This window comes from Empidonax traillii, unplaced genomic scaffold (genome assembly GCF_003031625.1).
Source record: "Empidonax traillii isolate 1590-97213 ecotype Southwest subspecies unplaced genomic scaffold, ASM303162v1 scaffold40:size2234952, whole genome shotgun sequence".
NCBI lineage: Eukaryota > Metazoa > Chordata > Aves > Passeriformes > Tyrannidae > Empidonax > Empidonax traillii.
Window position 1 is genome coordinate 1,452,867 of NW_020955233.1, and position 27,992 is coordinate 1,480,858.

At 47.0% G+C, this 27,992-nt stretch overlaps 2 protein-coding genes across 5 annotated transcripts in view; both read right to left on the bottom strand.

Moving 5' to 3' along the window:
- The window catches only part of ARMC8 (armadillo repeat containing 8), a 62,071-nt gene extending 45,129 nt beyond the window's left edge, over positions 1–16,942 (bottom strand). For 2 of the 4 annotated variants that reach the window (XM_027878320.1, XM_027878319.1), the window contains exons 1-3: positions 16,829–16,942; positions 15,149–15,225; positions 2,470–2,541 (exon numbers count right to left, since the gene is read on the bottom strand). In XM_027878320.1, the coding sequence (XP_027734121.1) occupies positions 2,470–2,541; positions 15,149–15,225; positions 16,829–16,873 (194 nt within the window). In that variant the 5' untranslated portion in view covers positions 16,874–16,942. Of the gene's footprint in view, positions 1–2,469; positions 2,542–13,959; positions 14,024–15,148; positions 15,226–16,828 lie in introns of those variants that run through there. The other 2 variants (XM_027878321.1, XM_027878322.1) reach the window with 2 other exon arrangements.
- Positions 16,943–19,633: 2,691 nt separating this feature from the next.
- DBR1 (debranching RNA lariats 1) lies at positions 19,634–27,382 on the bottom strand. The gene is made up of 8 exons (XM_027878323.1): positions 27,157–27,382; positions 26,950–27,074; positions 26,685–26,765; positions 25,027–25,112; positions 23,565–23,789; positions 22,646–22,726; positions 21,404–21,549; positions 19,634–20,862 (listed from the first exon to the last, which is right to left on the bottom strand). The coding sequence occupies exons 1-8, from the start codon at positions 27,351–27,353 to the stop codon at positions 20,187–20,189; spliced, it is 1,617 nt and encodes a 538-aa protein (XP_027734124.1). The 5' UTR covers positions 27,354–27,382; the 3' UTR covers positions 19,634–20,186.
- Between the last annotated feature and the right edge of the window lie 610 nt (positions 27,383–27,992).

Consider the following 27,992-nt stretch of genomic DNA (forward strand, 5'->3'; position numbering starts at 1 on the left):
GGGGAAGAAGGGAAAAAAAAGGTGAAGGACAGTACAAGTAGGAAAGCACTTCCAGACAAGGCTAAGTTGGCCTGCCACTGAAAGAACTGGACCTGAAAATAACTCTTCCCCTCTAAACCTTAGAAATTCTATTTTCTGGCATTGCTACTAAAAAGTATCAGTTTCAAACAGTAATGTTTCTGCAGTCCTGACAGAGGGGCCCCAGACCAGTATTCCATGAGAATTGAAATCCTGTGATTCTGGGAAGAGATATAGAAAATCTTCTCCTAAGAAACAAAATCCACATCCAGGCTGGCCACATTTACATTCTGAACATCCAGGGCCATGTCTGTGCACATGTTTGTACAGTTTTAACACCTCTAATTTTTTAAGTCCAGACACGGCAATTCCGCCAGTTTTCTTTAATCACCTTGGTTTTTCTTAGCACCCCCTCCAAAACAAGGGGTCAAGGGTGTCCACAGGTCAGACTGAACTTCAAAGGGCCTAAAAAGTTTCATTTAAGGTACAGGTACATCTCCCTTTCCAAAGATGACCCCAAGGAACAAGAGATGGATGCAGGAGGCCACAGGCCCAGAGCTGACAGTGATCCAGTCATTTTTCCTGCATGGAGATCCTCAAGGCACTTTGCATTTCTTTCCAAGCAGCAGTCTAATAGTGTAAAATAATAGGGCTATTACACACATACCAGTAGTATTTGGGCCCATTTCAAACACAAGATACTTCCTAGACTTGTTTCCAAACCTCACATGAGTCTGCTCTAACATGTGAACCTGCTGTTCTCTTTTCCACCAAGCGCCAGGTCTGAAGGAGCTCTTTGGCTCCAAAGGGTCTTTTCTGAAAAAGCTTGCTGGAGGAAGACTTGGGCAAGAAGAGGGAAGCAAGAAACCAGTAAACAAGAAGCTGAACCCCAGGACAAAGCAGCAGCAGAATTCTAACAATCCCTGGGCCACCAGAGGAAGGAATCAACTTCCCCTGGGAGGCTGCACTCAAACTCTGGGAAAAGGAAAGTGTTCTCCTCGTTGCCTTTGCAGAGGAGACCCAAACCAAAGGATGGCAGCCTGCTCACTCCTCTGCTCTCTGAGGGAGAGGTGTGTCTCTGCAGACTGAATTCCACAGGTGCCCCATCTAACAAAAAAAGCCAATGGATTCCCTCCATCTTGACAGAGCCCAACCAGGAGAGTTCTCTCATCCAAATGGTCTGTAATGTGTCTAAGTCTGTCTGCAGCACTTGGAGAAATCCTACAGCCTTCAGGAAGGCACTTCGGGGCAGATGATGTCACTTAGGCTATGGCCAGTGAGAAGTGTCTTTTCTCACAATTTTCCAGTCCATTTACCTTCATCTATTCTCCTCCTCTGAAAGCCCTGATATTGGATTTCCTGTCATTGGAGAAAAACTTGTCCTGAAGTGAGGACAAGGGTGACAGTTCTTTTTTAAGATTTTTCCCAACCCAGTCATTTATTTGCAGTTCTAGATTAACCATTTAATTTACCTGGGCAGCTAGAAGGCACTAGCAACAGCAAAGAGAAAAAACACTTGTGCATTTTCATTCCTGGGCATGGAACAAGCAGCAGCAGAAAGCAGGAAAACTGCAGGAACACAAGTCCTACAAAATGCAAGAGCAGGCAGAGTCTAGATTTGGAAGCTAGAGATCTTCTGTCACTTTTCAAATGGGAACCACAACAGTCAGCAGGAGTTCCAAAACTCCCTTAGGGCCTGTTGCTGAAGAAATTTATTAAAACTTCCCATCATCTTCAACGAATGTCCAATCTTTCCATCTCATGTGAAGTCTTCTCTTCACCTGTTTGTATTTGGTCAAAACTGAAGATAATCCAGTAGATTTTGGTTGGGGGGGGTCCCCTCTAATAATCCCTAGAGAATTTCAAGGGCTGGCCTTGACACAAACTCAGTCTGTGAGAGGATATTCACTGTAAATAAAAAGCATTTTTGACAAGCCAGCAGCAGCTCTCGAGCTCATCAGCTGAAGCAGCAAGGCAGCAATAAAATATGATCAATGGGGCTTAATCCTCTGAAGCAGGTGGAGAAGACAAGCAAATTATCTCAGATGTTTTTTAATATTTTTAAATAAAATCTTTAACACAGTCTTAAACATTTTCAGTTACAAACTCACCAGGCAATGAGCTGAAGAACAGGATTAAGGTACAACCACTTCCATCCATCATTGATATCAATGTCAAAAATTAGATTTGATTCCTGAGCTGATAAAGTTTAATAAAAATCACCAGGACTACTTTAGAGAATTCTATGAAATTCTAAATTAAAACCATTACTCAACAGCCTGTTCTGTAATACATGACTTTAACAGATATTTCAAGTCTCTCTCAGTTACATTACAGAAAGTATTCAGTCAACTACAATCAAAGTTAAAACAAAAAAAGTGCCTGTGATCTAAGGCTCATCATTCCAGACCTGTTGTCAATCAGTGAAAAGGAGAGTAGCAAAGGACATACCTTGGAACTGCTCCCAAAACAATCAAGTTGGCTTTTTGTTTGTTGTTTCCAATTACAGCATTTTTCATATCTCTGTAAATCCAGAAAGAAAAACAAACCCTGGTAAATTACGCTGAGGTACTGAGGGCTTATCTTAGAATTCACCATTTCCATGAAGGCTTAGCAAGCACTTTTGCACATGTCCATGCTGCAACTACAGACTGAGCAGTGCTCCAGGGCACAGTGTCCTCAGCCCACAGGTAACACCCAGAGCCCTGGGATTCCAGTCCATCCCAGCTTCTGCAGGGAAGCAAAAACCCAAGCTATCTCACATGCACACCAGACACAAAGAGCTCTTACGGCTGCAGAAAACTAGATATATTTGTTCCCTGCGCCCATACGGTCACCAGACTTCAAAAATCATTTCAAAAACCCCACTATTGGTTGGCAACTCAAATGTTGGTGATTTCAAACATTAACTGAATATTCTATTGGGTGCAGGAAAAGACAAGCTCAAAGGAAAAAATAAAAGGAACAAGGAACTATGAGCAGTCTCCAGAGACCAGACTTTCACTCTCCTCTTCACCCCAGGCTTCCTTTCACGAATTTCAGTAGGACACTTAAACATCTGTAAGTCAAAACCTCGGGAACAAAAGCATTTTCCTGCCTGAGAGTTCCTGCAAGGCTAAACAAACGAAAGGCATCCATGCTGTGGTACAGGGACAGGGGAAGCACTTTGGAACAGTGGACAATTCCGAGTGGTTTTGCACACTAGGAATTCCTATGCAAATGTGTGGTTTGCAACCTTGGTCAGGAAATTGTTACTGTATCCTAAAAACCATCCTGAACATCAGAGAGCCTGAAAGCAAGCTGGCAACTTATGACCAGTTCCAGGAAATCAAGATGATACATTTCCAGGAAACTTTGTAGTTGTAGAGAGCTTTAATAGCGGAGAATAAAAAGAGACCAAATTCAGGTAATTTTTATCAACAACAAAAAATAATAAACTGGATTACTGTTGTGTTAGTTGAAAAACTGATAAATTAATCACTGTTTAGCTATGCCCATAATTCATTCAGGTAATCTGGGAGCTTTAGTGGCTGCTTTAAATCAGCATATTTTCTTGCCACTAGATCACTCTTTCAGCTGCTACCTGCAAAGTTTAGGGGATTTGGAGTAGCCCTGCTGTGTAAGATCCACCTTGGCCAGCAGGAACACCACACAGTGCTGTGGCGGCCCACTAGACATAATCCACTGCAACAACCAGCTGTTCCAAGTTTAACTCACTTCATCAGAGCTTGAAAAAACTTCTTAGTCAAGGCAGGCAACATTTGATGGCATAACAGAACCTGGTTCTTCCCAAATTTCTCCACGAGGCTCGTGCTCTCACCCTGCCACAGAAGAGGGCTGCAGGAATTTTAAGGCAATGGAAGGGAACTCCTGGAGGTAGGATGTGATCTCGGAGCTCCAAGCCGGGAGCAGCACTGGCAGCAGCTACCCCGCAGTTCTGTGCCCAGCTGAGCCAGCAAAGTCCTCAGCAAACAGGGCCCTGCCACCAGCACAGCTCCAGAGCTGAGTGCCAGCAGCAGATGCTGGGCCTCGCTGCTGCATCTCCCCAAGCTTGCTACCTTCACCCCACAGGACAGGAGGGACAGGGGAAAGAGCAAGATCGGAAGGCGAAGCTGGAAGCCCCAGAACATCTCAGGAGTGGACTCAAAGACTGCAATAAAACCTTCAGTGGTTTCTATGCTGAACGCTTGATATCCAAATATCCCAGTCATTTTTCAAGGTTTTTAAAATACCAGAGTCAGTCCAAAACAGTGGCAGAAACAACAATCAGACATCTCAAAGGAATAATGGAAGCTGTCCCAACAGACGTGCTAATTCCCTGCTCAAGCCACTCCAGGACTCCTCCAGAGGTCCCTCTCTGGTGTCTGAGGCACCAAAGCTACACCACGTCAGGGATCTGCAGAGGCACCTTGGGAGGCCAGAGAGGGGACACCAGCTCAGTACTCTAAACACTCACAGATTTGGGTGACATTTTAATGCTCTGCTCAGGAGATTTTACAACAAAACAAACCAGACCACAAAACACCACCAGCCAATTTTTTGACTCCTGCCCCAATCCCAAAATAGAATGGTTAAACCCTAAAACCATTTCATATGTAATAGTTACTGACTATCAGAATTTGATTTAGAGACCCTTTCATAAGTGGCAGGAGTATGGCCAACTTCCATAGCACTCATACTGAGAGGGTCAGTGAGGGCACAATCTTGATCCGGAACTGATTCCAATGAGTTTCTCCATCCCAGGTCACAGAGTTCCCCATTAAAGTCATGGCAGATAGACAAGAAATATCACAAGCTTGACATGTCTGAAAAATCCAACACATGTACATTCAAACACTTGCACGTGCAAGCAAGTAAAATACCTTCCAATTGGTAAAGTGACCAAAACCTGTCCGAGACAGGCCCCAAAGACCCCTGTGTTTGTGGGCATTATGGCACTCCCAAGTTCCCTTCAATGTTTCTCTCTTTCAATTTGCCACTTACAGAAATGAACACACTGGGACCAGGTGGATATGGAAAGCAAGAACATCCTTAAAATACCATAGTCTGGTGCTGAAGAGTAGTAGGTCTTTTATGTGTACTATGAAAAACAGTGATGTGATTCCATATTATATTTTATGAAGATTTTCCTGATTGGGAAGGTAATTCCTTGAGAAGTAGAGAAGTAGCACATGCTGTTGTAGACTACCGGGTCCTTGCTGAATCATGAACCTTGGAAACACTGAGGGCAACTCCCTTTTTTGAAAACATCACCTCCAACGAGTTGGAGCTTGACTGATTTCAGATCCAAGATGACACGAGATTCATCCAAGGGAAAAAGGCAGCAAAGATCACTATCTGGTACAAGAGGTAACAAAGAAACCTCGGGAATTACTAGTCCAAAACTAATATTTCCAAGTGTCAGGAGCACTGCTCCCATTCCCTCTGTGAAAAGGAGTCCTTGGCATGAGGGAACAGCAGCAAAACACAACTACAGAGAGGTGGGAACTTCAGAGCCCTGCGAGTCTGTGGTGACTCCAGGCCTAGTGTGTGATCCTGAGGGAGATGGGGGCTTTCCAGATTCCAGCAGGATATCAACCCACTGCCAGGCAGCAGCACAGCCCGAGCAGCCTCAGAAGGGCAACAGCCCCTGCACCTCCAGCACTGCTGAGCTTCTCAGCCTCGCAACTGCAGCTGGTACAGACCAAAATCCACCCAAAACAGAGCTCCTGAGAGGCACCCAACGTTGGTTGGGGTGGTTTGGTTTTTTTTTTTAAATAGCCTGTATATTACATCTTACAGCTTATATTCAAACTAAATTCCAAGTTTTTTAACAAAATAACCTGAATTACAATCACTCCAATGCACAGATTTAAAATCTGACTGTTGGTATCTATGCCAACATTTTCTTTAACCCAGTAAATTATATGGGAAAAAAAAAAAACTTTCAAGGAGGAATAATACAGGCTGCCAACAACAAAATTCAGCAAAGAGATCCTAGCTAAGCACTTGGGAATATTGCTTCCTGAGGTGCTCACCAGCTTCTTCCATCTCTTATGGCTTCTCAAAGAAATGAGAATGCAGTTCCATCAGCTCAACTCTGTGATCACTCAGCTTTAAGTCAGAGAGAAACTGGAGACTGGAAAAGCAGCAGGACTGATTTTCTTCCTACCAACTCAAGTAAAGGGGGAACAATTACTGGGTGAGGTTTATCAGCTCTAACAATGTTTTAGAACGTTGCAGCCAGAAGCAATCAGTGCAATTAATTAGTTAGAAATAAAATGCAATGTATGCTAGTTTTTAAGTGTATTAGCACAGCATGAGTGTTTAAAATATTTTAGGAGTACATTAAACTCACTAAAAAGTCTAATTTCCATGCAATTGCAGCCTGACATGAGTTCCAAGAGGAACTAATCTGCCAACTGTGCACGAAGTACTGTTTTTATTCTGAAGCTAAATGGGTGCTGGTTTAAAGGCACCAGATATAGCTGCTTCAGATAAGCAAAAGGCAATATTAAATATAACAATTTGTGAGTAAAATATGGCCTTAAGGTTTCAAGGATTCCTAACCAATAAAACATAGTCTTGAGAAAATCAGCACTCCAGCCTGTCAGTGGCAATTATTACTGCAGAAGCAAGTTGAAGTGCTGAACTTTGTTCTAAACAGAAATCATTGAAGGTCAACTCTAAGTTTGGGACTCCTCTCACTAAATTAAAACCCAACAGAACAGCAGAGTGAGCCCAGGCCCGTGGTGGGAAGGAATAGCATCCCAGGGATCCATCCCTGCACCTCTGCTGCCAGGGAGACCCTGAGGGAGCAGCGTGGAGACAAGGACACCCCTGGGAGGATTTGGTTGTGCCTCTGCTTTTAAATACCGGAAATCAGGCATAAACAGAAGAAATAAAATCCTGAGAGGAAGCCCTGGAGCTTTCCTAAGTCACCTTCTAGCAAAGCAACACAACAGAGCTCCAAACAAGCCAGAGTGACTTGAGGAAGCAGCCACAGGAACTCGACAGAAGAGGAGGAAACAAAGAGCCTGCAGGACATTTCCTCTTCTGTGGCTTCTGAAAACCCAGCAGGTGGCCACATTCAGGGGTTCCTAGACAGAGAAGGATTCCAGACACAAGAGGAACAATCCCAGAAGGAAAAGTAGCCCCGGACAGGTCAGGTCAGTGCTTTCACTTTTCGTATGAAACAGTTGCAGGAGCTCCTAAGCTGATTACACAGCCAGAGGAAGCTCCAAACAAAGCCCTGCCAGGAGATGTATCCACCAGAGGCTGAGCAGAGGCACCAACAATGGGATGACGCAGAGCAGCGTTCTCAAAGCCTTCAAGAACTCAAAATGCAGGCAGCCAAAGAGCTGAGGGACTGGAGCTGGTACAAGGACACAGCCCAAACAAAAACCCTCTGTCCCAGCTCCAGGAGAGTCAGAGTTCCAGGGTCGTACAAGGAAACGCCACCTGGGCTGGCTGGACTGCAGTCAGGAGCTCCCTGTGGGGGTAAGGTTTGGACAATCATGTTTTCTACACCTTTTCCCTCCTCTTCCTTCTCCTTTTCTTCCACTTTCCCATTTTTTATGGACAGATGCAAAACAACATCAGAAAATTAATGACAAATGTTGTAGTTAAAGTATGTCCATCGCTACTGTGGCAGAATTCATTTCCAGGACGGACACTGCTATGGCTTGAAGCTGTTTTCTACCCCTTTAGCAAGGAGTTCAGTGTTTGTACTGACATGATCACTGGACCAATCGAGGCAATTAAACGTTAAAAGCTCCTGCCAACTCAAGCAAACCACAGAAGTCATAAACCAGCTCGTTTTTAAGGTTAATCATCAAGTTGGGAAGAAAAGTTTCAAGATTTCTAATCCCATTCAAAAAATACCAGTTGATGCAGTGAAAAAGATGATTTTACAGCAAAGAACAAAGTAGCACATGGAGACAGTGTTACTCATTTGAATTTTAACACCTAAACTGTGACACGATTATCATATACAGTGCAAACTAAACAAACTCAATATTTAAACAAAAAAAAAACTCTCAATCCATGGTTTTTCTCAGTTCTGGAGCCTCAGTGCAGAAAATCAAGATGCTGTAGACAAAGCACCTGGCACTGCAGAACAGGGGAATTTAACACATTTAATGCTAAAAGTGATCCTTTAGTCCAACTCCTCCATATCACAGTCACAGAACTATCTCAAGTGTCCTCTTTAGAGAGGCTACTTACCTTGTCAAAAGTTCTCTTGCCAAGGAAAGTCTACCAAACACAAAGGGATGTGTTTCAGTGATCCGTACCCATAGCTGGAAATACTTACAGCTCGCTCCTGCCCTGGATTCATCCCAGTTCCCTCGTGCGTGACACTGCAGACCCCTCTCCTATCAGACCCTCGCTGCCCTGTGAGAGCTCACAGCAGTCAATTCACCTTCTGCCCTTCTGATCAAGCCTAACAACTTCAGCTCTCCATGTCTTCGGCTTCAGTTTCAACCCAAGCTCCTTCCCAGTCTCTGTTCACTGACAAAAGGGAGATGCTGCTTTTCCCACCTCTCCCAAGGGGGTTTTATTGCCTCATCCTCTGCACTGGGTCTGCAAATCGTGCTACAAGTTGCATGAGATCACTAATGGACAGAAAACTCAGCCTTAAGAACAGTGTAGCTCCAAGTTCAATGTTTGAAGTTAGTGGAGGATGGGAGTTTAGTTCGCTTTTATTATGTAACCTTTACAAACTAAACCACACCCCAAATCAACAGAACCACACAAACCATAGCTAGAGCTCTGTATTATCAGCATTTCAACCTCTATTTAACCAAACTATGTCCTAAGAGTGAAGAATTATCCCAAAAGAGGTGAGGGGAAAACACCTGAATTCAGCAGAGCTCAGAAATTCTCACTCTCCGAAAACACCCTGCTCTGTGACACCAGAGCAGTGAAACACTTCCTTCACAGCTCTCCCCAAACAGCCACATGAAAAGAACATCCTCCACCACTGCTGCCTCAGAGGAATGACCCAAACCACCACATACAAGTAACTGTTACTTTTTTTCTTCCTGTCTCTCTCCCTCCCTCCAAGGATATTTCCCTTCCCAGGATAGTACTGCCTTCACCACTAGTACCTCCCACAGCTGAAGTAAAGATTAAATGAATTCCACTAATCACTCTGTAACACATTTTTATAGCACTGTCCCTCTGTTGGAAGTGACTTTTGTCCATTGTCCCATTTTAAACCCACCACTCATTATCTACAGAACGTTGTCCACCACAAGTCATCCACGTGGAGAGCAATTAAGTTTCATTCAGTGCAGGAAAATACCTTAAAATGGCCCTGCAGCACCTGCTTGGAATATTGTCTGACACTACCCACTGCACCTTGGGCCAGCACTCCCTGCAGGATCCCCAAACTCTGGTGATTTGACACAGCTACAACCCATTAGATTTCAATAACCTAAAGTCTCCCTCACACAAAGCAAAGCCTCTGATTTTTAGCTCCAAATAAGCTCAGATGATGCACTGGCCTCCACATGCTTTAGTCAAGCCTAAGTCTCATTTTCCAAAAGGGGGTTACTAAGTGCTCACTAGGACAGAAACCCCATAATATCTATATCCAAATAAACTCCCTCACTCTGGAGTTTCTGGACATTTCAGACAATGTATGTTTGAAGTATGTTTTAACAAGTCATTTTCCCAGATGGCCTTCCTGCTACTTGACAATTCCCAGAGAAAAAAAATCTCAACACATTTAAATTATCAGCCCAGCACCTGCAATACAGCATACATACTAACATCAGCTTAATATCTGGTAGAGAAATTAATTGGTGAAGAGAATTCTGTCCTGTGCATATTACTAGAATTGCCTGAAAGTTCCATATTGCAAATGGAAAATTACCTTCTTTTGGACAGTAAGTAAATTCAACTTTTTTTAGTGCTGATTCCAATCAATTTGGACTGGCAGCTTGGAATCAAAAAAAAATCAAACTGCAAATATGAAGAATCACAAACTCAGCAGTGCTGCTGATTTTGTGGCACAAACATCCCTCGGGCTCATCCTCTGAGCTCAGCCCTAACAACATCCCACACAGCCCCAAAGGGCACAACGACTATTGCTCCCTCAGCTGCTCCATTCTGCCCTCCCTGCAGTCCCTCTGCATTTGTCTGACAGATTAATAAAGGGAAAGCAGACTCCCTTTATTAAGAACTTGGAGATAACTTGCAGCATCAGCTGTGCTCAGCTGGAAGTCTGTCACTAAGTCCCACTCAGGACTTGTGTGACCAATCCTGCCTGACTTCCCCCAGCTCCACTAGCCAGTCTGACAGAAGCTGCGTCTCCTCCCGCATCCTACTCAGCCTGAAATCATCACAGCAACAGTATCACCACTCTGAGGGTGGGATGGAGAGGGATTTGGGAGAAAAGTGGTTTCACATCCATCTGAAAGGCAGCACTGAACAGATTCAATCCTCATCAGGCTTCTCTCCCAGGCTCAGAGCAGTAACTGCAAGGCTTCAGATATTCACCAGCCCTGCCAGGCTGGAGATTGCTGGCCCAAAGGCACAGGCAAGCCTGAAGCTGAGCTCACCTCTACGTATCAGTCCAGGAGGTACCATACACAGCAATTTACTTGTAGAAGAAACTATTATGCATTTGCACCTTTTCCTGCATTATAAAGAAAGCACAAAAGTGAGAGAATACCTTGTTCTGTGACAGGAACACAACTGATTTATGTGCAGCTTCCCTTCTTCCCTCTGTGCTATCCTTCCATCTGACTACAAACCCCATTCCATGGAAAACCCCTCTTCACAGAGCAGTGCTTAATTCCTAATGGTGTTTGAGCCTCTCCATTTCCTCTTCTCACCCTTGGAAAGCTTTCCTTCCCAGCTCAGCTCTTGGAAGGGAGAAACCACGAGTCACGCTCCCAGCACCACCCGAACCTGCTCAGGTTTCTCTCACATTCTCAGCCCACAGAAACCCTTCCCAGCTCCAGCCACGAGGAGCCCCTCCTGCAGTTCACAGAGCACCAACACTCAGGAGCCTCCCCACACGAATGACTCTGCACAAAACCAACACTTCCAAAAATTCCATCACTTGTTCTTAGCCAGTTACACCTCCAAGTTCAATGCAGAAGATGCATTTACTGCAGTGCAGTGTCTGGGAGACAACAGAACTGACCCAAAATGTACAGGGGCAAAGTGTAACAGCAATAACCCTCTAAGGGCTGCTCTGTTTCCACAGTGCCAAGGGAACATGCATAAAAACCCAGCTCCTGCAGAAAATTTGCGTTCAGAAGGGCCCACAGACTGTCATTGCAGCTGTTTGGGATGCACTGGATGGAAACAAGTGCTGTTCATGACTTAGTGCTAAAGAAGGTTTGTTTAAGAAGCAGAAGAAGCCTCCTCATAGCTATCTCAAGGGGGGTACCTGTTGCTCCATTAGAACTGAGATAGGAATTTCTTCTCTTCCCACTCCATGACGTTGCCTCTTAATATTTCACCCAGTTTTTGTGCAGGCGTGTGAACTCTGCACTGCTGCTCCCTCCAACTGCCAGAGCTGAGAAACACAGGACACCACCACACAGCCCCCAGTCCTGCCTGCAACAGTCACCTCAGACCCCAGAACACACAAATAACACGTGCTGGATGGAGAACAGACAGTGTCTGAGGTGGTTTATCAGTACCAAGTGCCATTTCTACAGGATGTTTCTTTCATTGTCCTGAGCAATAAAACCTCAAGTTTGGAAAATCCTTGTCTAACTCCTGCTGGCCATAAAGGACAGGGACAGCAGCAGCGTAAGGAATTCTCAGTGCACCACAAAGATGATGATTTACAAGTTGTATAAGATGACACCTTGTGACTGCTGAGGAATGGTCTGATGAGAAATAGTTGGGACCTTGAACAGCCAGATTTGTCAAGAGAGAATTCTCCTTTCAAACTCAGCCTTGAGACAGGATCACACAGCTCTCCACAAAGTGATAGATTGCCACTTTGAAGGCACCAGGCTAAATGTAAGCATGACAAAATGTCTCTCAAAGAAGCCCCCATCCAGCAAATAAATCAGAGGACAAAACTAGGTATCAGTCTTGCATCTAAACAGCATGGTCCTGAGCCCAAGATCAGCTGAAAAGCAAATGGCAGCTTAAGCATCACAACCCAGAAGTGTTTCTATAACAATAAATACTGCCCCACTGCAAAGCACAGGATGATGCAGTAGGAACCACCTTGGGGCACATGAAGCTCTCCTAACACGAATTTCCAGAGCCAGCTCAGCTCTGCTCCCTGCCAAGAAGAGCAAACTTTTCAGGGAAGCCCAGAGAGACCCCAGTGCTGAATGCCCTGCAGTACCTGCCCACACCACACGCCCTGAGAGTTGCAGCCCTGACACAGTGCTGACCTGGCACAGTGCACTCAGAGCTCCCTGCAAGGAATCTGAGCTCTACAAGAAGATGAAAGGGTTAGAGGAGCATCCCAGGAGCCACAAAGCAAACCCTACAGACCTGTCCAGCATAAGCACGGCCACAATGTAGAGTTCACGTTTACAAAAGGAAACTACTGTATTAGTCCTGCTCATCTACAGAGACAGTAAAGAGAAGGTAGGTGCACACGCTGCCATACAGGTGTGGGTATAGAGATGGGCCCTGAACACTTTGGTTCCCTGCCAGCTGCTGTAAAAGTCAGGGGTCACCCCTGTAGGAATCTCAGCCTTTCAAACCCTGAGCTCAAATTCAGGATTTACTGGCAGGTACTCCAAATTCTCCCCTTCCTACCTACTATCAACCCCCACCTGAACACGGTGCAAATGATGTGAACAGAAGTTCTGCAGGAAACTTGGCATTTTTAAATGAGATCAACAGAACCACAGGCAGCAGTACCAGACAACAGGGTTCTGTTTCCCCATTTGGAGGAAGAGGAAATATCTCCCAGCCAGGTGAGGCTTCACCATCTGGACAATGGAGAATCTGAACACCACCTCCCTGAAAATTCATGGGAAAGAGAGGAAAGAAAGAGATTCTGATCATTTAAATACCTCCAGAATATGTAATGAAAGCTTTCTCAAGTTACAAGATGAAAACTGGATCGGCATGATTTTCAAGTTCAAGAAGCATTTAGCTCCATCTTACCTTTATCAAAGCTCAGTCAGAAGTTGGGTCACATTAAAATTACAAGGATGCAATTAAAAAAAGGCCCCAAACCCAAGTCATTCATTCAAGCATATTAAAACCAGGACTATTGTAACTGAAGACAATCAGCAGAAACAAAGCCTCTTACAACAGCCTATTTTCTGATCCTTGATATTCATACAGTTCCATCAATCAAAATAAAAATCTAGGTCATCAGTATTTGCAGCCAGGATGCAGGAAAAGAAACTAGCACATCGTAGGAAACAAAGATTTTCTGCAAAGGATGCAGCATAGCTGGTAAAGCTTCTGAGAGGCACTTTGGAAGAACTGCAGTCCTGCTCTACTCCACCCCAAACATCACTTCATCCCAACTGCAATACCTCTGCAGACACCCTGAAGTCAAAGGAAGCAGGGAAAAGCAGTATTTTTCTGTCCAAAGAGAACCCTGGACTGACAGAAATGTTTAATACGTACACTACTCGAAATTCTATTTTTTACATACATTTCCCTTCACACCCATCCACCAATATCCTGAAAACACCACATCTGCCACACAGGACTGGCTCAGAGTCAGCAAAGACACACTCCCACAATGAAGATTCCAACCAGAGCATCACAAATACAGCTTTACCATCCAAATCTACCCAGTGAAAGATATTATGAAATAAATTGGTATTTTCTTTGTCTTTAAATACAAGAAAAGCATCTCAGCATAGAATCCACTGACACCCACGGACAAGATGAAGAATTTCAGATGTTAATTGAGACAAAGATGCTGCCTAAAACTTCCTGTTTCTGGGAAATCAGTTAAACTTCAAAAGATATGAATAACACATCAAAAGATAGGGAAGGGATTACCAAGGGTTGTGGGTTCCAGTCCTTTGAAAAGAAAGGAGAGCAGGGAGGGAGCGCCAGCCAGGGCTCAGAGCATCTGCCAAGGAGAAAAGAGGGGCTCAGTCACCCCACTGGGACTCTGGATGAGACACATCCTCGCCCCAGGACCACCCCACCAGCCCCTATGGGAGTGGACTAGGAAGGCCAAGGGGTGGGAGCAACACCAGACTCTCCTGCAACAGAGTTAAGAATTTGCACAGTTATGGGAGGGTATCACAGGTTTTGTACAGCTAAGGGGGTATTTCAGCCGAGGATGGTGCTAGGACATTTTCATGTCTGTTGTGTTTTTCACCTATTTAAGGGGATGTTAATTCTGATATGTTGCCCTGGGGCACCTTTTGGAATAACTTTTCATCTGCTACTAGAAAACGCCTCAGGTTGTGCTAAGCAACACAACCACTATCCTTGGCTTTCTGATCCACTCGGTCCTTTGATGTTTCCTGGTGTTTTCCTAGACAGCCACAGCCAGCAAGTTACTGGGAAGTCCAAAGAGGTCCTGTTTCACCACCAAAAGTCAGTCCTGGGCAGGGACTCGTTTGCCACTTGGCTGGGTGGCTCTGATGGAAAGCTCATAGCCCAGGGACAGCAAGGAAACAACCAGATCTTTGCAGCAGGACAAGTCCTTCCCTCACTCTCTGTCACTGCCCCTGACCACTGGCATGCAACAGAAGTAATGAAATATAATTTGCATCCAAATTAATTTCTCTGGAAGCATTTTCTTTCAGTTTGCAGTTCCCATGGTGAGACAGAAGCCAAGCATTAAAAAAGTAAAAGCCAACACTGAGGCAGGGAAGCAGGGGAAGAGTAAGAGGCAAATATGCTGACTCAGCAGTGGAGGAAGAGATAAGAATCTCAACAGACCTGGAAAAGGAGCAAAAGGTGGCCAAAAGGAAGAAGTGTATCCCAAAAAGTTGGTCAACGCTCACAGAAAGTTAAACCTCATTTTTGGCAACCTGGAGGCTGCATTATGACCCACGTGTACTACAGAGAGTCTGCATCGATACTATCCCTACAGCAATACTACCATGCAGGCATTAAGATCTGCCAGCTGGATTTCTCAAAAAAAAGACAGGAAGTTTCTTGCCCCTGCCCTCCAGTGGGATCGAGGACCCCTGGCCACAAGCAAGAGCCCAGGGGTGTTCCAATGACTTACATGACACCTTGCAGGACTTTTTGGGGGTCGAGGTCAAACAATCTGTCCACATAGTGGCGGCTGCTGGCTGTGACCTCCTGCAGAGAGAAAACAAACAGCAATGGCAACAGTTTATATCAACTCAGAGAATGGCAGGAGAACAGGAATGGCTTGTGCAGCAGCAGCTCCACAAAACCTCTCAGGCAAGAGGCAGCAAACCTCGAGAATGACATTTAAATGTGACACGTGTTTCTGCTGGGCAACATCCACCCGGGGATTAACCCTGTGTTCAAGTGTGATTTAGGGAAGATGAGGTGCTTAATGTAGATAACAACACAGTGTCAGAGCAAGGTAATAGGGAGCTATTTATGAGCTGCAGTTATCAGCACTGCCTCGAATTGCAGTTTTATTATGTTTAATTACTATACACAATAAACATGAATTCCTGAAGGAAAAAGTTTCTAGGAGCAGTTGGTGTTGCTCAAGACACATACCCACAACCCCTCCAAAATAAGGAAGCTGGTAAGAAGACATTTTTCTGTAACATACCTACACATTTCAGAGCCTGTCCCCCACAAGATCAGCGGGAACAGCAGCACAATATTCCCCACAGCATTCTCACATCACTTCAGAAGACAAAGCAAACTCTTCCCAGCAACAGGACCATGCTTGTAAGCTACACATTTATGCACCAGTGATTTGCTATTCCTTTTGAGAAGATCCAAGGTTGGAGATGGAAAGCGTTCCAAAAAACAAGGGTGGGAAAGGGGAAGGGAATTTTCCCCGCAGGTTCTCACGAACACGTGCCAGGCTGTGCTTCCATTATCTCACCTCTTCTTCTCCTTGCCAGTTCACTTTTTATTAAGCCTTTCCCAGTTTTTCCTTGGGAGTTTTCCTTGAGAGAAGCTAAAAGGGAATTGAAAACTCTTCCTTGCTTTTGCAAGTGCCTGCTCAGGGACTGTCTCTGCTCCTGCTTCCCCACCCAGATGTCAGCCGCAGCTCCTTGCCTCTGGTCTCACCTAGCAGAGGAGAGTCATCTAGAGACAGCAGGGCTCCTTTGTCTCCAGGAATACCATTAAACTGTGCCACACAAACCCTACAGATAAACTTCCACCGTGTAATGAGAGACAATATTTTACAGAACAGCTTTTAGCTGTCTGACCCGTGTATCTGTATGAAGAAGTTTTTAGGACTTCAGAGCCCCTGCAGCTGTTTCTAAAATACCCTGATCCCCACAGCACCAATTCCAAGGTCTGCAGCATGCAGAAGGGCGTTCGTGTCCAGGCGGATTTTGGGGGGAAAAAAAGCAAAAGCCCCGACCCTCAGCGCGGGCAGCAGCACCCGACTGTCCCTTGCGCACCGCTCCTGCCGCACAGCCCGGGACCGTTCGCGCTATGCGGGGGGCTGCCAAAGCCCCCCGCGGCCGCGGGGAGAGCCGCGCCCGGCCAGGCGTGCACGGGGAGCCCCCGGCCCGCTCCGCACCCCGGCCACGGGCGGCCCGCGGGAGCCGCCGAGCCCGGGGCCGTGCCACGGTAACGACACGGCTCCGCAGCTCCGGCTCGGGCCGCTCGGGAGGGCAACCCCGCCCCGGCTCGGGGCGCTGAGCGGAAGGAGCGCGGCCCCGGTGGGCAGAGTGGGCCCGGCCCCGGTGGGCAGAGTGGGCCCGGCTCCGGGGCCAAGGTCAGCGGGCCCGGCACTCACCGACAGGACGCTCATGCGGAGCGGCGCCTCCAGCACACACGCCATCTTGGCGGAGCGACCCGCGGCGCCTGGGGCGGGCTGGCGGCGGGCTCAGGCGGCGCTCATGGCGGAGCGGCGGGCGGGTCCGGCGGGTCGGGGCGGGCGCGGGGCCGGGCCGGGGCCGCGGGGACGGGGCGGGCCCAGCGAATCGGCCCCGCCGAGCCCCCGCTGCCGCCGCTCCGCGCATGCGCCCCGCGCGGGCAGCCGCGTGCTGGCCGGCGCGCGCTCTGCGCATGCGCGGGAGGGGAGGGGGGAGGGGGGAGGGAAGAGAGACAGGGCGCGGCCTCCGCCGGGAGCCGGACAGAGCCGAGAGGGGCCGAAAGGAACCGAACAGACCCGAGCCCGAGGAGCCGAAAGGAGCCGAGCGGGGCCCGAGCCCGAGTCGAGCCGAGTCCGACCCGCCCGTTCCCACCCTCGGCCGCGCATAAATGGTTTGAGTTCCCATATTTGTCATTGCTTTTGTTGCCCTCTTTGATTTGTTTGGTTTTGAGTTTGCCTTTCACAGAAATACCCCCCGGACCCCACGGCGTCACTCAGAGGGGCTGTACAGAGCAATAGGATGGGCTGGGTTTGTATCAGCCCCTGCATTTCCCCACCTGAGTTGTGGGGATACCCGTTATACCAACCCCAAAGTCAGAACTAAATGGGGGGCAGGACAGTAAAAACACCACAGCTCAGGTTCACGTGTCTCACCTTTTGCTCTTCCCAGGTAAAGAGTTTCTCCAGCTGTTAGAGACTGCAGGGGATAATGAGAACACAATAAACACACTTCAGGGTGCAGCCACAAGGTCACTTTAATAGCTTTAATTTAAAAAAATACTCTACTTGAAAAAAGGCTATTTGTCTTTTTGTTTTCCTCTGAGTAGATCAGTGTCATGCTCTGAAAATATCTGTGTGCTGGCCTGGAATGAAACAGGTGAACATTTTTCTCAAGCACTAATAACAGCACATACAGTTTTGAACTAAGTGCAAAACTCATACAATGAAAAATCTGCAAAACAAGGGTCTGACAAAGGAACACTTTCCACAGATTTCTCACCAAAATTTCAGAAGTCAAAACTTTTCAAAGAGACTCTAAAGCTTCTTTCTAAAGAGGACTAGAGGCTCTGGGTCTTAAAAGCCAATTTAAAGTTGTCAGCCTTCTCTAGAGTTTTACATACTTTTTGAAGTATTTGGCCTTTACTGGAACAGCTCAGAGCTTCAATGGAGATCTTCATGCAGCAGAGGATCTTGCCAGCAGGGAAAATCCATAATGGATGAGAGCAAGGTAGTGGAGGATACCGCAAACTGCAAAGAGGGTGTGGACAAGTGGTAGCTCTAGAGATCAGACATGATTCATACTTCAAAAAATGTATGGTAACTGTATTTAGCAGCTGCATTCTGCTCAATGGATGCTGAAATACTTCATAAAAAATTCCTGAAAAGGTTCAAAAATCAGTATTGTACCTTGTACAAGTCTGCTTTCTAAAGAGCCTAAGCATATTTATGAGAAGGGGGGGGATGTGGGACAAGACACAACAACACAGCTTTAAAAGCAATAGAAATCAGAGTGAAAAGTCTATTCCATGTAAGACACACATTCCACTCAGTGCAGAGAACCTGAGAGCTCCACGCTATGCTCAGGGCCCTTGGGTGGCTTTCAAGTCCAGAATACAATTTATCCTTAAAATACCTTATTGTAGTGTTCAGATCATGAGGCATGATTCAGATTTCAGCACTGCAGACCCAGGACCCTTAAGGAGACTCAGCTATCTTCAGTACCTTATCTGACAGTTCAGAGCTACTTTACACCCCCTGAGGGTCACCCAAACACTCACAGGTTCTCCTCACCCCTCAGCGCAGCTCTTAGGGGCTGTTCTGACAGAGGAGCTGGGAAATCAACTGAGGGAGCATTAATTTTGTCACGCCCTAGCCCTTGAATACTCGCACACATTTAGTTTTCATAGTGAACTGCTGACAGGAGAGGAACCAGGTGGATCTTGAGCTCCAAGTGTTTCCCTGCTACAGAACTCACACTCACCAATCCATTTCACTCACTGCTCCCTGCCAGTTCCTTCTTCCTGTCAGGACACTTTCTCCTCCACACTCCCTGTGCCTTGGAAGAGGAAAAGCACAGGAGCTACTTCCACAGCTGTGGGGAAGTCTGGACTCCAAAACCTTAGCCCAGAACACCAGCAGACACTGGCAGGAATGAGTCTAATGACATCTGCTTGAAAACACTGTCACTGCCATGAACTCAGGAAGTTTTGTTATCCTCACAGCCTTTCAGGCCAAAGGAGTGTCTAATTTGGTTGCTAATAATTCAGGGCAAAAAAAAAGCAAAAAGAAATCTTCCAAAAGGGTCTCTATTCTCAGCTGAAGGTTATGAAGGTGCATTGGAAGATTCCAAACCCAGCTGTAAGAGTTCAGCAAGTTACAGCTACTGAAAAGAAGTGAATAGTGAAAAGGGAGGCTGATGATCACGGTGGGTGCTACTGCCTGAAGCAACTTAAAAACAGCCACCACCTTGTATGAACAGCACAGCCTTAATTAATAATCAGTAAGAGCTGGGACAGTGGTGATGCCCACATTTAGGAAGCTGTTCTTCCTAACTATTTGTGTTTTAAGACATTGTTCTCAAGTCTTAAGAAATAGAACACAAATGAGGTTCTAAGAACAGAGATGCACTTTGCCATGGTCCCCGTAAAACTGTCATTCTTCAAATCAAGAGACTTGGTCCCCTACCAAAACTATAATTAAAAGCAATCCTGGACAATACACAGTTTGGTTTACGACCATGAAGTTTTCCTATGTCATGACTAAGACCAGAAAAAAAAAAAATCTTTATTCTTCTATTGCTGTTTTGTTATCCTGGGAATTCTATTTTCAAATGTAATTCACAGAGCTATTTTGTGTGCTACTTTGTATTAAAAGTTCAGTATAAAACAAGACAAAAGCAATAAAATCAAATCATTCAGTCTTGTAAGTCAGACATCCTCTCACTTGGGCTTGGGCTACAGTCTAAGTTGTTGTTAGACAAGTACAGTGACTCTTGTAGAGCTGTACAGCTGAAGATATGGAGAATATACCAATAACCAGGGACTGGAGCAAAACTGAGTGATAGGCTTTAAATCCTTTGTCAAAGTACTTTGTTGGAATAGTTTGCTTCTGACTTCCACGTTTAACCCAGATAAACCATCTTCTCTGTGAGAGGTACATCCAGCTCAAGAAAGTAAACGAATAAGATCACGTAACATTAAAAACACGAGTACTCCAGCAGTTCTCACCACCTTCCCACAGAAAGGCTGGCAGAGAACTTAGTTATCCATCCCAGGAAGTGCTAATCTGTTTTGTCTTCCTCCTCTGCAGCATAGATGGCTTGATTCCTCCTCTTGATCTTTTTAATGCCACTGTTCCCGTTCTCATCGCCCCCAATGCGCTTCAATGGTCTATCAGTGGAGCTCTTCTCCTCCCCCTGCTTGCTGCCACCAGACTTCTCCAGATCCTCATTGTTGGAGTCCATAGCATCATCGGAGGACACCGCCATGGAATCTGGCATGATCCGGATGTCAGAGAAGCTGGTGGAGAACTCGGGAGGGTGATCAGGGGAAGGATCCACAGAGCACGTACTCAAGTCTTCATCGCCACCTTCTTCATCCAGCATTATCTCATCCGGATTGATGGAGGAGAGGCCAGAGTTATCTGTGTTATATTCACTGGGCTCCTCTGCTGACCCAGTGCTGTCCATCTCCTCCTCCTCCTCCTCTTCACATTCACCCCGTCCTGAGCCCTCTTCCTTCGCCTGCTGGATCCTGTCGTTGATGTCAGTGAGGCCAAACTGGGCGCAGAACTCGGTGGTCTGGGGATTGATGGTATGAACTGGCTGCATGTTTTTTTGGGGTTTGTTGGGATCATAACAAGCAGCTGTCAAGGTGAAGTTACAGGGGATTGTGAGGTTATGATTCAGTTCTTCTAACACCTCTTTGATGGCTTCGTCTGTCACGCTGTAATCCCACCTAAAAAAGTGCAGAGAGTTTAAACAAGTGCAGCTGGTCCAAAGGTACTGCCTGTTCCCACTGCAAAGGAGGGGTTCTGAATCCATCCCACAACAGACACCTCATTTCTCAGGCTTTCCCTGATCGTTTTCAGATCATTCCCTGATCTTTTCAGGGAAGTTTTCAGTTTCCTTAGGTCAGTACCGAGATTTCCCCCTCCCCTCCCAAGGATTTGTGTATTATGTCAGCCCACCCCCACAACCCAGCCTGATTTTCAGCCTCACAATCTGACTGGCAGGATGATCAGCCACCAGGCATTTTCTGTCCCTCCACTGCTGGTACCTGAGTTTGCAAAACAAAACTAAGTGCCCAGGAAGAGCAGGAAGGAAGCTGCTTGCTCCAGAGGACAGCTCCGAGCATGCCCTTTGCTTCCCAAGCATTTAGCGAGTCCTGCAGGCACAACAGGTCGCAGGACACAAATACAGCTCTGACATAATTTTACTTCCAGTCCAGAAAAAAAAAAAAAAATCCCACTTTCCTCTCTACTTTGCAGGCAACATACTTGGCATGGAGGCCATTCTTTTCAGGCATGTTCCAGGAGCTCTGAGTCACATTAACCAGGCTGTTGGTCGCCTTGAGCACCGCAATCCACTCGGCATCATACTCCAGAGAGTCACCTGCGTTAGGATCGTGCTCCACCTCTATTATCTGCTCACAAGACACACAACATAGATAATAACAACAAGAGAAATCACAGAGTTATTCCTCTTGACATCAGAAACTCCTTAAAGTTTTGTTACTTTCACTGTGCAGTTTTAACACTGTTTAAAGTACACTGAGCTAGGGTTCTCAACCAAACAAGTGCTTTCAAGCCCTACCTACAGGTTTAGAGCAGAAGGGCTAAAAAAGGACAATCAACAACAGCAAAAAAGGCATTTCTGAATTTTAGCTTACAGCAAATAAAAAGCAGAACACCCTCCCCTCTCTACTGCCAGCAACTGGGCAGTTATGCAACTTGGAATTCAATTTGCCTGCTCTTAAATTCACATACACATCAAGAACTGATGGCAACAGTCATTCTGCTGCATGAACACACAGCAATGAACAGGAATTGGTTTTAAACTCTTTCAGCTGCTGATGGATTGAAATCCAAATCACTTTGTCTTCAGTGACATTAACCCAAATCAAAGTGTTTGGTTTAGTCAAAGCACTAGTCAGACTCTGATTTTAAATGATCCATAAAGTAATTCCACCTTTTAAGGCAGTTTTGGAACAGAAAAAAAAATATGCATTTTAAACCAGAGCTACACGCGGGAGCATCACCACGCTGCTGCAGGTAGTACTAACCCAGATCAGCCTTGCTACAGGATTTTAAGTCTGGACTGGCATCCCAGTGTCCCTCTGCGTAGCCAAAGCCCAGCACGTGTCCAAAACACAGATAATGAACCACCTTCCCTTTCAGCTGATCAACAAAAGCGACTTTCAGACTCCTAAAACACTTGACTGCATTTGAAGAAGAGCTGTCAGGGGCTCCCTCTCACAGCAAGGAGTTTTAGACTCATCCATATAAGTCAAGTTATTTTTCCGAGGTGAAAGGGGATGGTAGGGATAAGCAAACCCTGCACGGCAAGACCTGAGGTCTGCTTATTTCAGCCCAAAATTATGCAAAGACCATTCCACACACCCCTTTCCTCCTTTCTTTAAAATTTATCAGCACTATTCTCCAGCTGATACCAAAGCACTGCAGTAGCAGCCCAGACAAGGGAAATACTGCCTGTGAAAACCCAGTGCACATGTCCATCACCTGCAGGAAGTCTCTGTGTGGCAGGCATTTATCCAGAGCCAGAAACTTGGTTGCTTTTGGCAGCTCTTCTTTGGAGCTTGTCTAGGAAACAAATGGTGTTCACAGTGTCATTAGCAGTTCTGTGAAATCTGACCATTCTAAACAAGTTGTATAGACAGGTTTACAGGCATAACTTCTGCAGGAAAAATAATTTCTGAAATAGAAACATAGCTTGGGTTCATAAGAAAGGGATGAAGGGACAAAGAGGAGGACAGACTTCGCTGGGAGTCACCCAGGAAGCTGGATGAAGGTGAGAGCAAGATAAATCAAGAGCCACATGTCGGCCCTCTGGCTGAGGACAGCCAGCCTGGGAGCAAAAAGGAAAACTGTAACCATATTAAAACAGACTTATTGAGCCTGCAAGATCTGGAGTTACATTTTTACACCCAAATAACATACAAACAGGAAAAGGAGGTCGCACCACTTTCAGGAATAACTGTTTCAACTGCACAGGCTGGTTTTTGGCTTAACCCAGGCCACCAGGCAACCCCACCTGCCAAGCCTTACTACAGGCACACCCCCCTCCTCTTCAGTGGCTCCTCTATCACCTTATTTTGAAGTTGTCTCCTTCCTCAACAGAGCTGGAAAGAGAGTGCTTTCCTGTAAGCTAAATTAACACATTTCAAAAGCAAAGTAACACCAGCTATTTCGTGCCATCCTTGAAGAAGATTAAGGGAGTTACACCCTTGATTTATAACATCTCTTTAACTTACACAAACTAGTAGTCTTAACACCACTTTTTTTTTTTTTTTTGTGGCTTAAGCTGAGTTTTAACAACAAAAGCCACGAAGAAGTTGCTTTTCTGGACAGGATTACTTGCAGTGGCATTCTAACCTGTGTGTGGGACACATGCATTCTTCACTGTCTTTCCCCTCTTTACCTCATGTTGCATGAAAGCTGCGAATTTAACGTGCAGGTGTGCTGAGAACCAGTAGGTGGGTTTCAGGTGCTGCAGGAGCTCCGAGGCAGCAGGGTTTCCCAGCGTGTTGCTCTCCACTTCTTGGCGGAAGAAGGATTTCATTTTGAGGAGCTGTTTCTTGTTCCCATAGTGGTAAATGCTCCTGGGCCAGTCATGGGACATGAATATATCCATGGGACGCTTCAGCTGCCAGACAAACATACAGTGTATAAACACCACGTGTGATAAAGGAGTTAGGAATCCCACAGCACAAGGGGAACACATGTCACGCGTTCCCCCTCAGACCAACAGCCTCCCTTCCAAAGCCAGGGACCACACTGCCCAGCCCCATCCTGAGAGTGGCCTCTGGAGCTGCAAAGGGACTCTGATGTCCATAGTTTGTTCTACGCTTTCTTGGGACAGTCAGCTGGGTTTTGCACTGCCTTAGAAAAGAGATCACATCATCACCATAAGAGTCAAGCACTCAGAGGGAATTACAGGTGTAGATCAAGTCCTCTGTCCACAACCCAAGGCATCTTCTTCCTCATGAAATTGTTAAAAGCTCTGTTTAAAAGGGATAATGGCTGAGCACAATATTCCTCCTCAAAGGAAGCACCCCTCGGACCTAAGCAATGTCTTAAAGCGTGTCTTGGTTTAATATTTCCCTCAGTTGTATCAGAACCCACCTCTGGATGAAACCTGAGCCCAAGTAACAAGAAACTTGGAGTGAAACACATCAAACTCTTTGCAATGAAGCAAAGATTCACTCTGTGTCCAGCATCCCTGTACCTACCGATCACTTCAGTGTGCAAGTGCAACCTGGACAATCCTTCACAAGATGCTCAATGAGATCTGTATTTACACCACAATCTCAGCCAAATGGAGTGGCCCTGTGACACAGCAGGGAGTAGGCAAGAGCTCAAAAATAAAGTGAAACAGTCCTTCGAATTTCTCACCCTGGGGTCAAAAAGACTTAAACCATGGGGATTTGGGATCAGCTTGTTTAGCTGGTTCAATTTTGAATAGTTAACTTTGTACCAACCACCACCTTGGATGTTAGATAAGGTAGCATCCACCTTCCTAAAGCTAAGGTAAAGCTGGAACAGAGGGGTATCACTGGAGTACCTTCCAATTAAAATTCTATCAAATTATCCAACAATTACGAGTTTTATCCAACTTAAAAAAAAAATCATACAAAAAGCCCGCTCCTGTCTGTGCCTGATTCACACCAAATCTGCACTGATACACAAAGCATTGGGGGAGATACTCAGCAGGAACAACAGCGGAACAACATCCAGCATAAAATGGTCTGCCCAAAGCAGCTGAGAGTTGTTGGCAAGATTTGCTATCCAACAGCACACTTGGTCAGAGTAGCTGTAACTTCTCACTTCCAAATGAACAAGAACTATTTACTGCTGTTTAAAAAAACAGGAATTTCACTAACCTGTTTGAGTTTGAAGACTTCAATATTCCTCACATGGTAAGCACTTCTAATTGTTTGCTGGTTGTATGGTGGGCACTCAAAGTGGCCTGAAACATTGAAAACAAAAGTAGTTGCTTAAAACACTAGTTCCCTCCTACACTGCTGGCAAGGCAGAGTTTTGGGGTCACACAGACACCTAGAGCACCCCAAATACAAGGCTGGCACTAATCAGACACAGAGCTTACACCAACAGGCTGCCAATCTTTTATGTTGTAAAAATGAGCCTCCAACAAGGGGCACTTCTTCCACTGTGTGTCTTCTTTTCACAAATACAGAAAATACAGTAATTCGGTTGTGGAAACAAAACCCAGGAATTTGGCTCCAATACTCAAAAGCCAGGACCTGTTGGAAACAAATAACTTTTGGCAGAAAGAATTATGAGGTTTTACAGCTCTGAGGTGAGATGGCAACCCTCAGTACATCCACAGTGACACTGCACAACCATGTGCAATTCCAGATGTGGAGAGCTGCCTGCTGCACAGCCATGACACTTCTGCATCGTTTAATAGCACGGCTGCACATGCAAGTGAACCTCTGCTGGCCCGTTCCTTGCTGGCACAGGAGAAGAGCACTGGGGAGATGAGAAAATGCTGAAGTTGGGCACAGACACGGTGAGAGCACAGAGCAAGCCTCTGTGAGTGGTCAGTGGTCAGAACATAAATTAGGATGTAACAACTCAGAAAGAGGCATAAACTAAAAGATCACAAAGCACCACATGAGAACTGACTCCTGACTCAGTCCACTGAGGCTGTGATTTTCTGTGTTTGTTCAAGAGTGCTGCCACCCACCACCAAACTACAGCTTAACAGGTTCAGCAGCAGCTCAGAGATCCCTGTCACAGCCCACAGGTACCACAAACACGACCCCTGACAAAGGGATGAGTTTCCAAGTTTGCCTGGGGACAAGGAACCTGAAAGTCTAGCACAGCTCCTACATACTCTAAAGAATGCACAGAAAGCATACTTATTTAGTAGTCATGGTTATTGTCAAGAGAGTCTCGACTCAGCTCCCACACGCAATATTCAGGCATACAAAGTGTATGCTTGATAACAACAAATTTAATTAGCATTGATGGGTTTAGATAGAATCACGTGTTCTAGAAAACTAGTTCAGTACACTGCAGCTTGAAAGCCTCCTGCAAAGCTTCTCTGAAGCCCTGTGTTACTGAAGATAGCACTGCATAGTAATCACAATCACTCTTGCATGTGCCAAGATCAGAAAGAACACTGACACAGGGCATCATCTATGACAAGATTTTTGCCACCCTTCCAAGGAAAAACTCTTGAATACACACAAACATAACCAGGAGAAACTGCATGTACGGACATTAAAACTCAGGACAGGACATTTATAGAGTGTCAAACTGGGAACACAAGGAAAACTAAAGACTCTTGCACCGCAGGCTAAAAGGACACTGCCATGGAAGAAACAAGACTGTTCCAACAACACTCCAAAGGTGCCTTGCTTCTTGCTGTGGCCGCCGGGCAGCTACAGACTCATCACCAACTCCAAAAAAATCTGGGTATTGAGCCAGCAGAGGTTTCCAGCCCTAGAGCTGGAGTGGGGATGAGGATAGCCAGACCCACCCCCACGACACTCCCTCCCCGCTGTCCCGGTACCTTTCCGGTAGTCGTGAGATTTGAAGATGCCCGAGATGCCGCCGATCCTCACGCCGCGGAACCGCACCACGCCCGCGTAACCTGCGGGACACAGGACAGCGGCCGCTCACCCACGGCAGAAGCAGGAGGCGACACGGCTGGAGAGGACACGGCGGGGCAGGGGCGGGAGGGGACAGGGCAGGAGGGGGCACGGCGGGGCCGGGCCGGGTCTGGAAAGGGTCGGGGCCAGACCGGGCAGGGCCGGGGCTGAGGGCAGGGCCCTTACCCAGGTAGTAGATGTTGGGGGCCACCCAGCCGCCGTAGGGCAGCTCCTGCAGGTGGTTGGAAGCCTCGTGGTTGCCGCCGATGAACACGGTGAGCACCGGGGCTTTCTTCTCTCCCGAGTAGTACCTGCGGAGACACGGCAGCTGCTGCACCGGCCGGCTCGCGGGGCCGGGGCCGGGGCCGGGGCCGGGCCGGGCCGGGCGCTCACCGGTAGAAGGTCTGCATGTGGCGGTACTTGGCCGGCACGGCCATGCAGCGCAGGTCCGCCTCGTTGCGCACCGCCTGGAAGTCCCCGCAGCACAGCAGCAGGTCGGGCCGCACGTTGTGCCGCCGCTGCAGCAGCTCCAGCGTCTCGTACATCTTGTCCAGGGCGCCGTGGCAGCACCCGGCCACCGCCACCTTCATCGCCGCCACCGCTCGGGCCCGCCCCGCGCGCCCCTTCGGCGTCACCGCCGCGCCTGCGCCGGGACACGGCCCGGGGAGGGAGATACGACAGACACGGCCCCGGCACACCGGCCGGGGGGACACAATGGAACCGGGGGAGACACCGCCCCCGGAGAGACCCAACCACGGCTCCCTGGGCCAGCCTCTGCCTCAACGGGTGCTGCCCCGAGCTCTAGTGGGCCCTGTCCGGTGGCCTCTGCTGGTCCCTTCCAGCCTTATCCGTTCTGTGGCACTTTCTTCCCAGAAAAAGGGATTCAGGCATTGGCAGGGGCTGCCCAGGGAGGTGGTGGAGCCTCCATCCCTGGAGGTGTCCAAGGAACGGCTGGACGTGGCACTCGGTGCTCTGGACTGGGGGACAAGGTGGGCATCGGGCACAGGGTGGACTTGGTGGTCTCAGAGGTCTTTTCCAACCTCAGTGATTTCTGTGACTGGCAGGTGGCGCGACTGCTCCCCTCCACCCTGGGCACAGTGATGAGCCCCACGGTGCATAACCAGTTAAAAAATGGCCCATCTCACACACAGCGGGGGGTTGTACAGACCTCTGATGCCCTTGGCAGTGGGCAGGAGCCCCTGCAGAGCCACAGAGGCTGCACAAGGGGA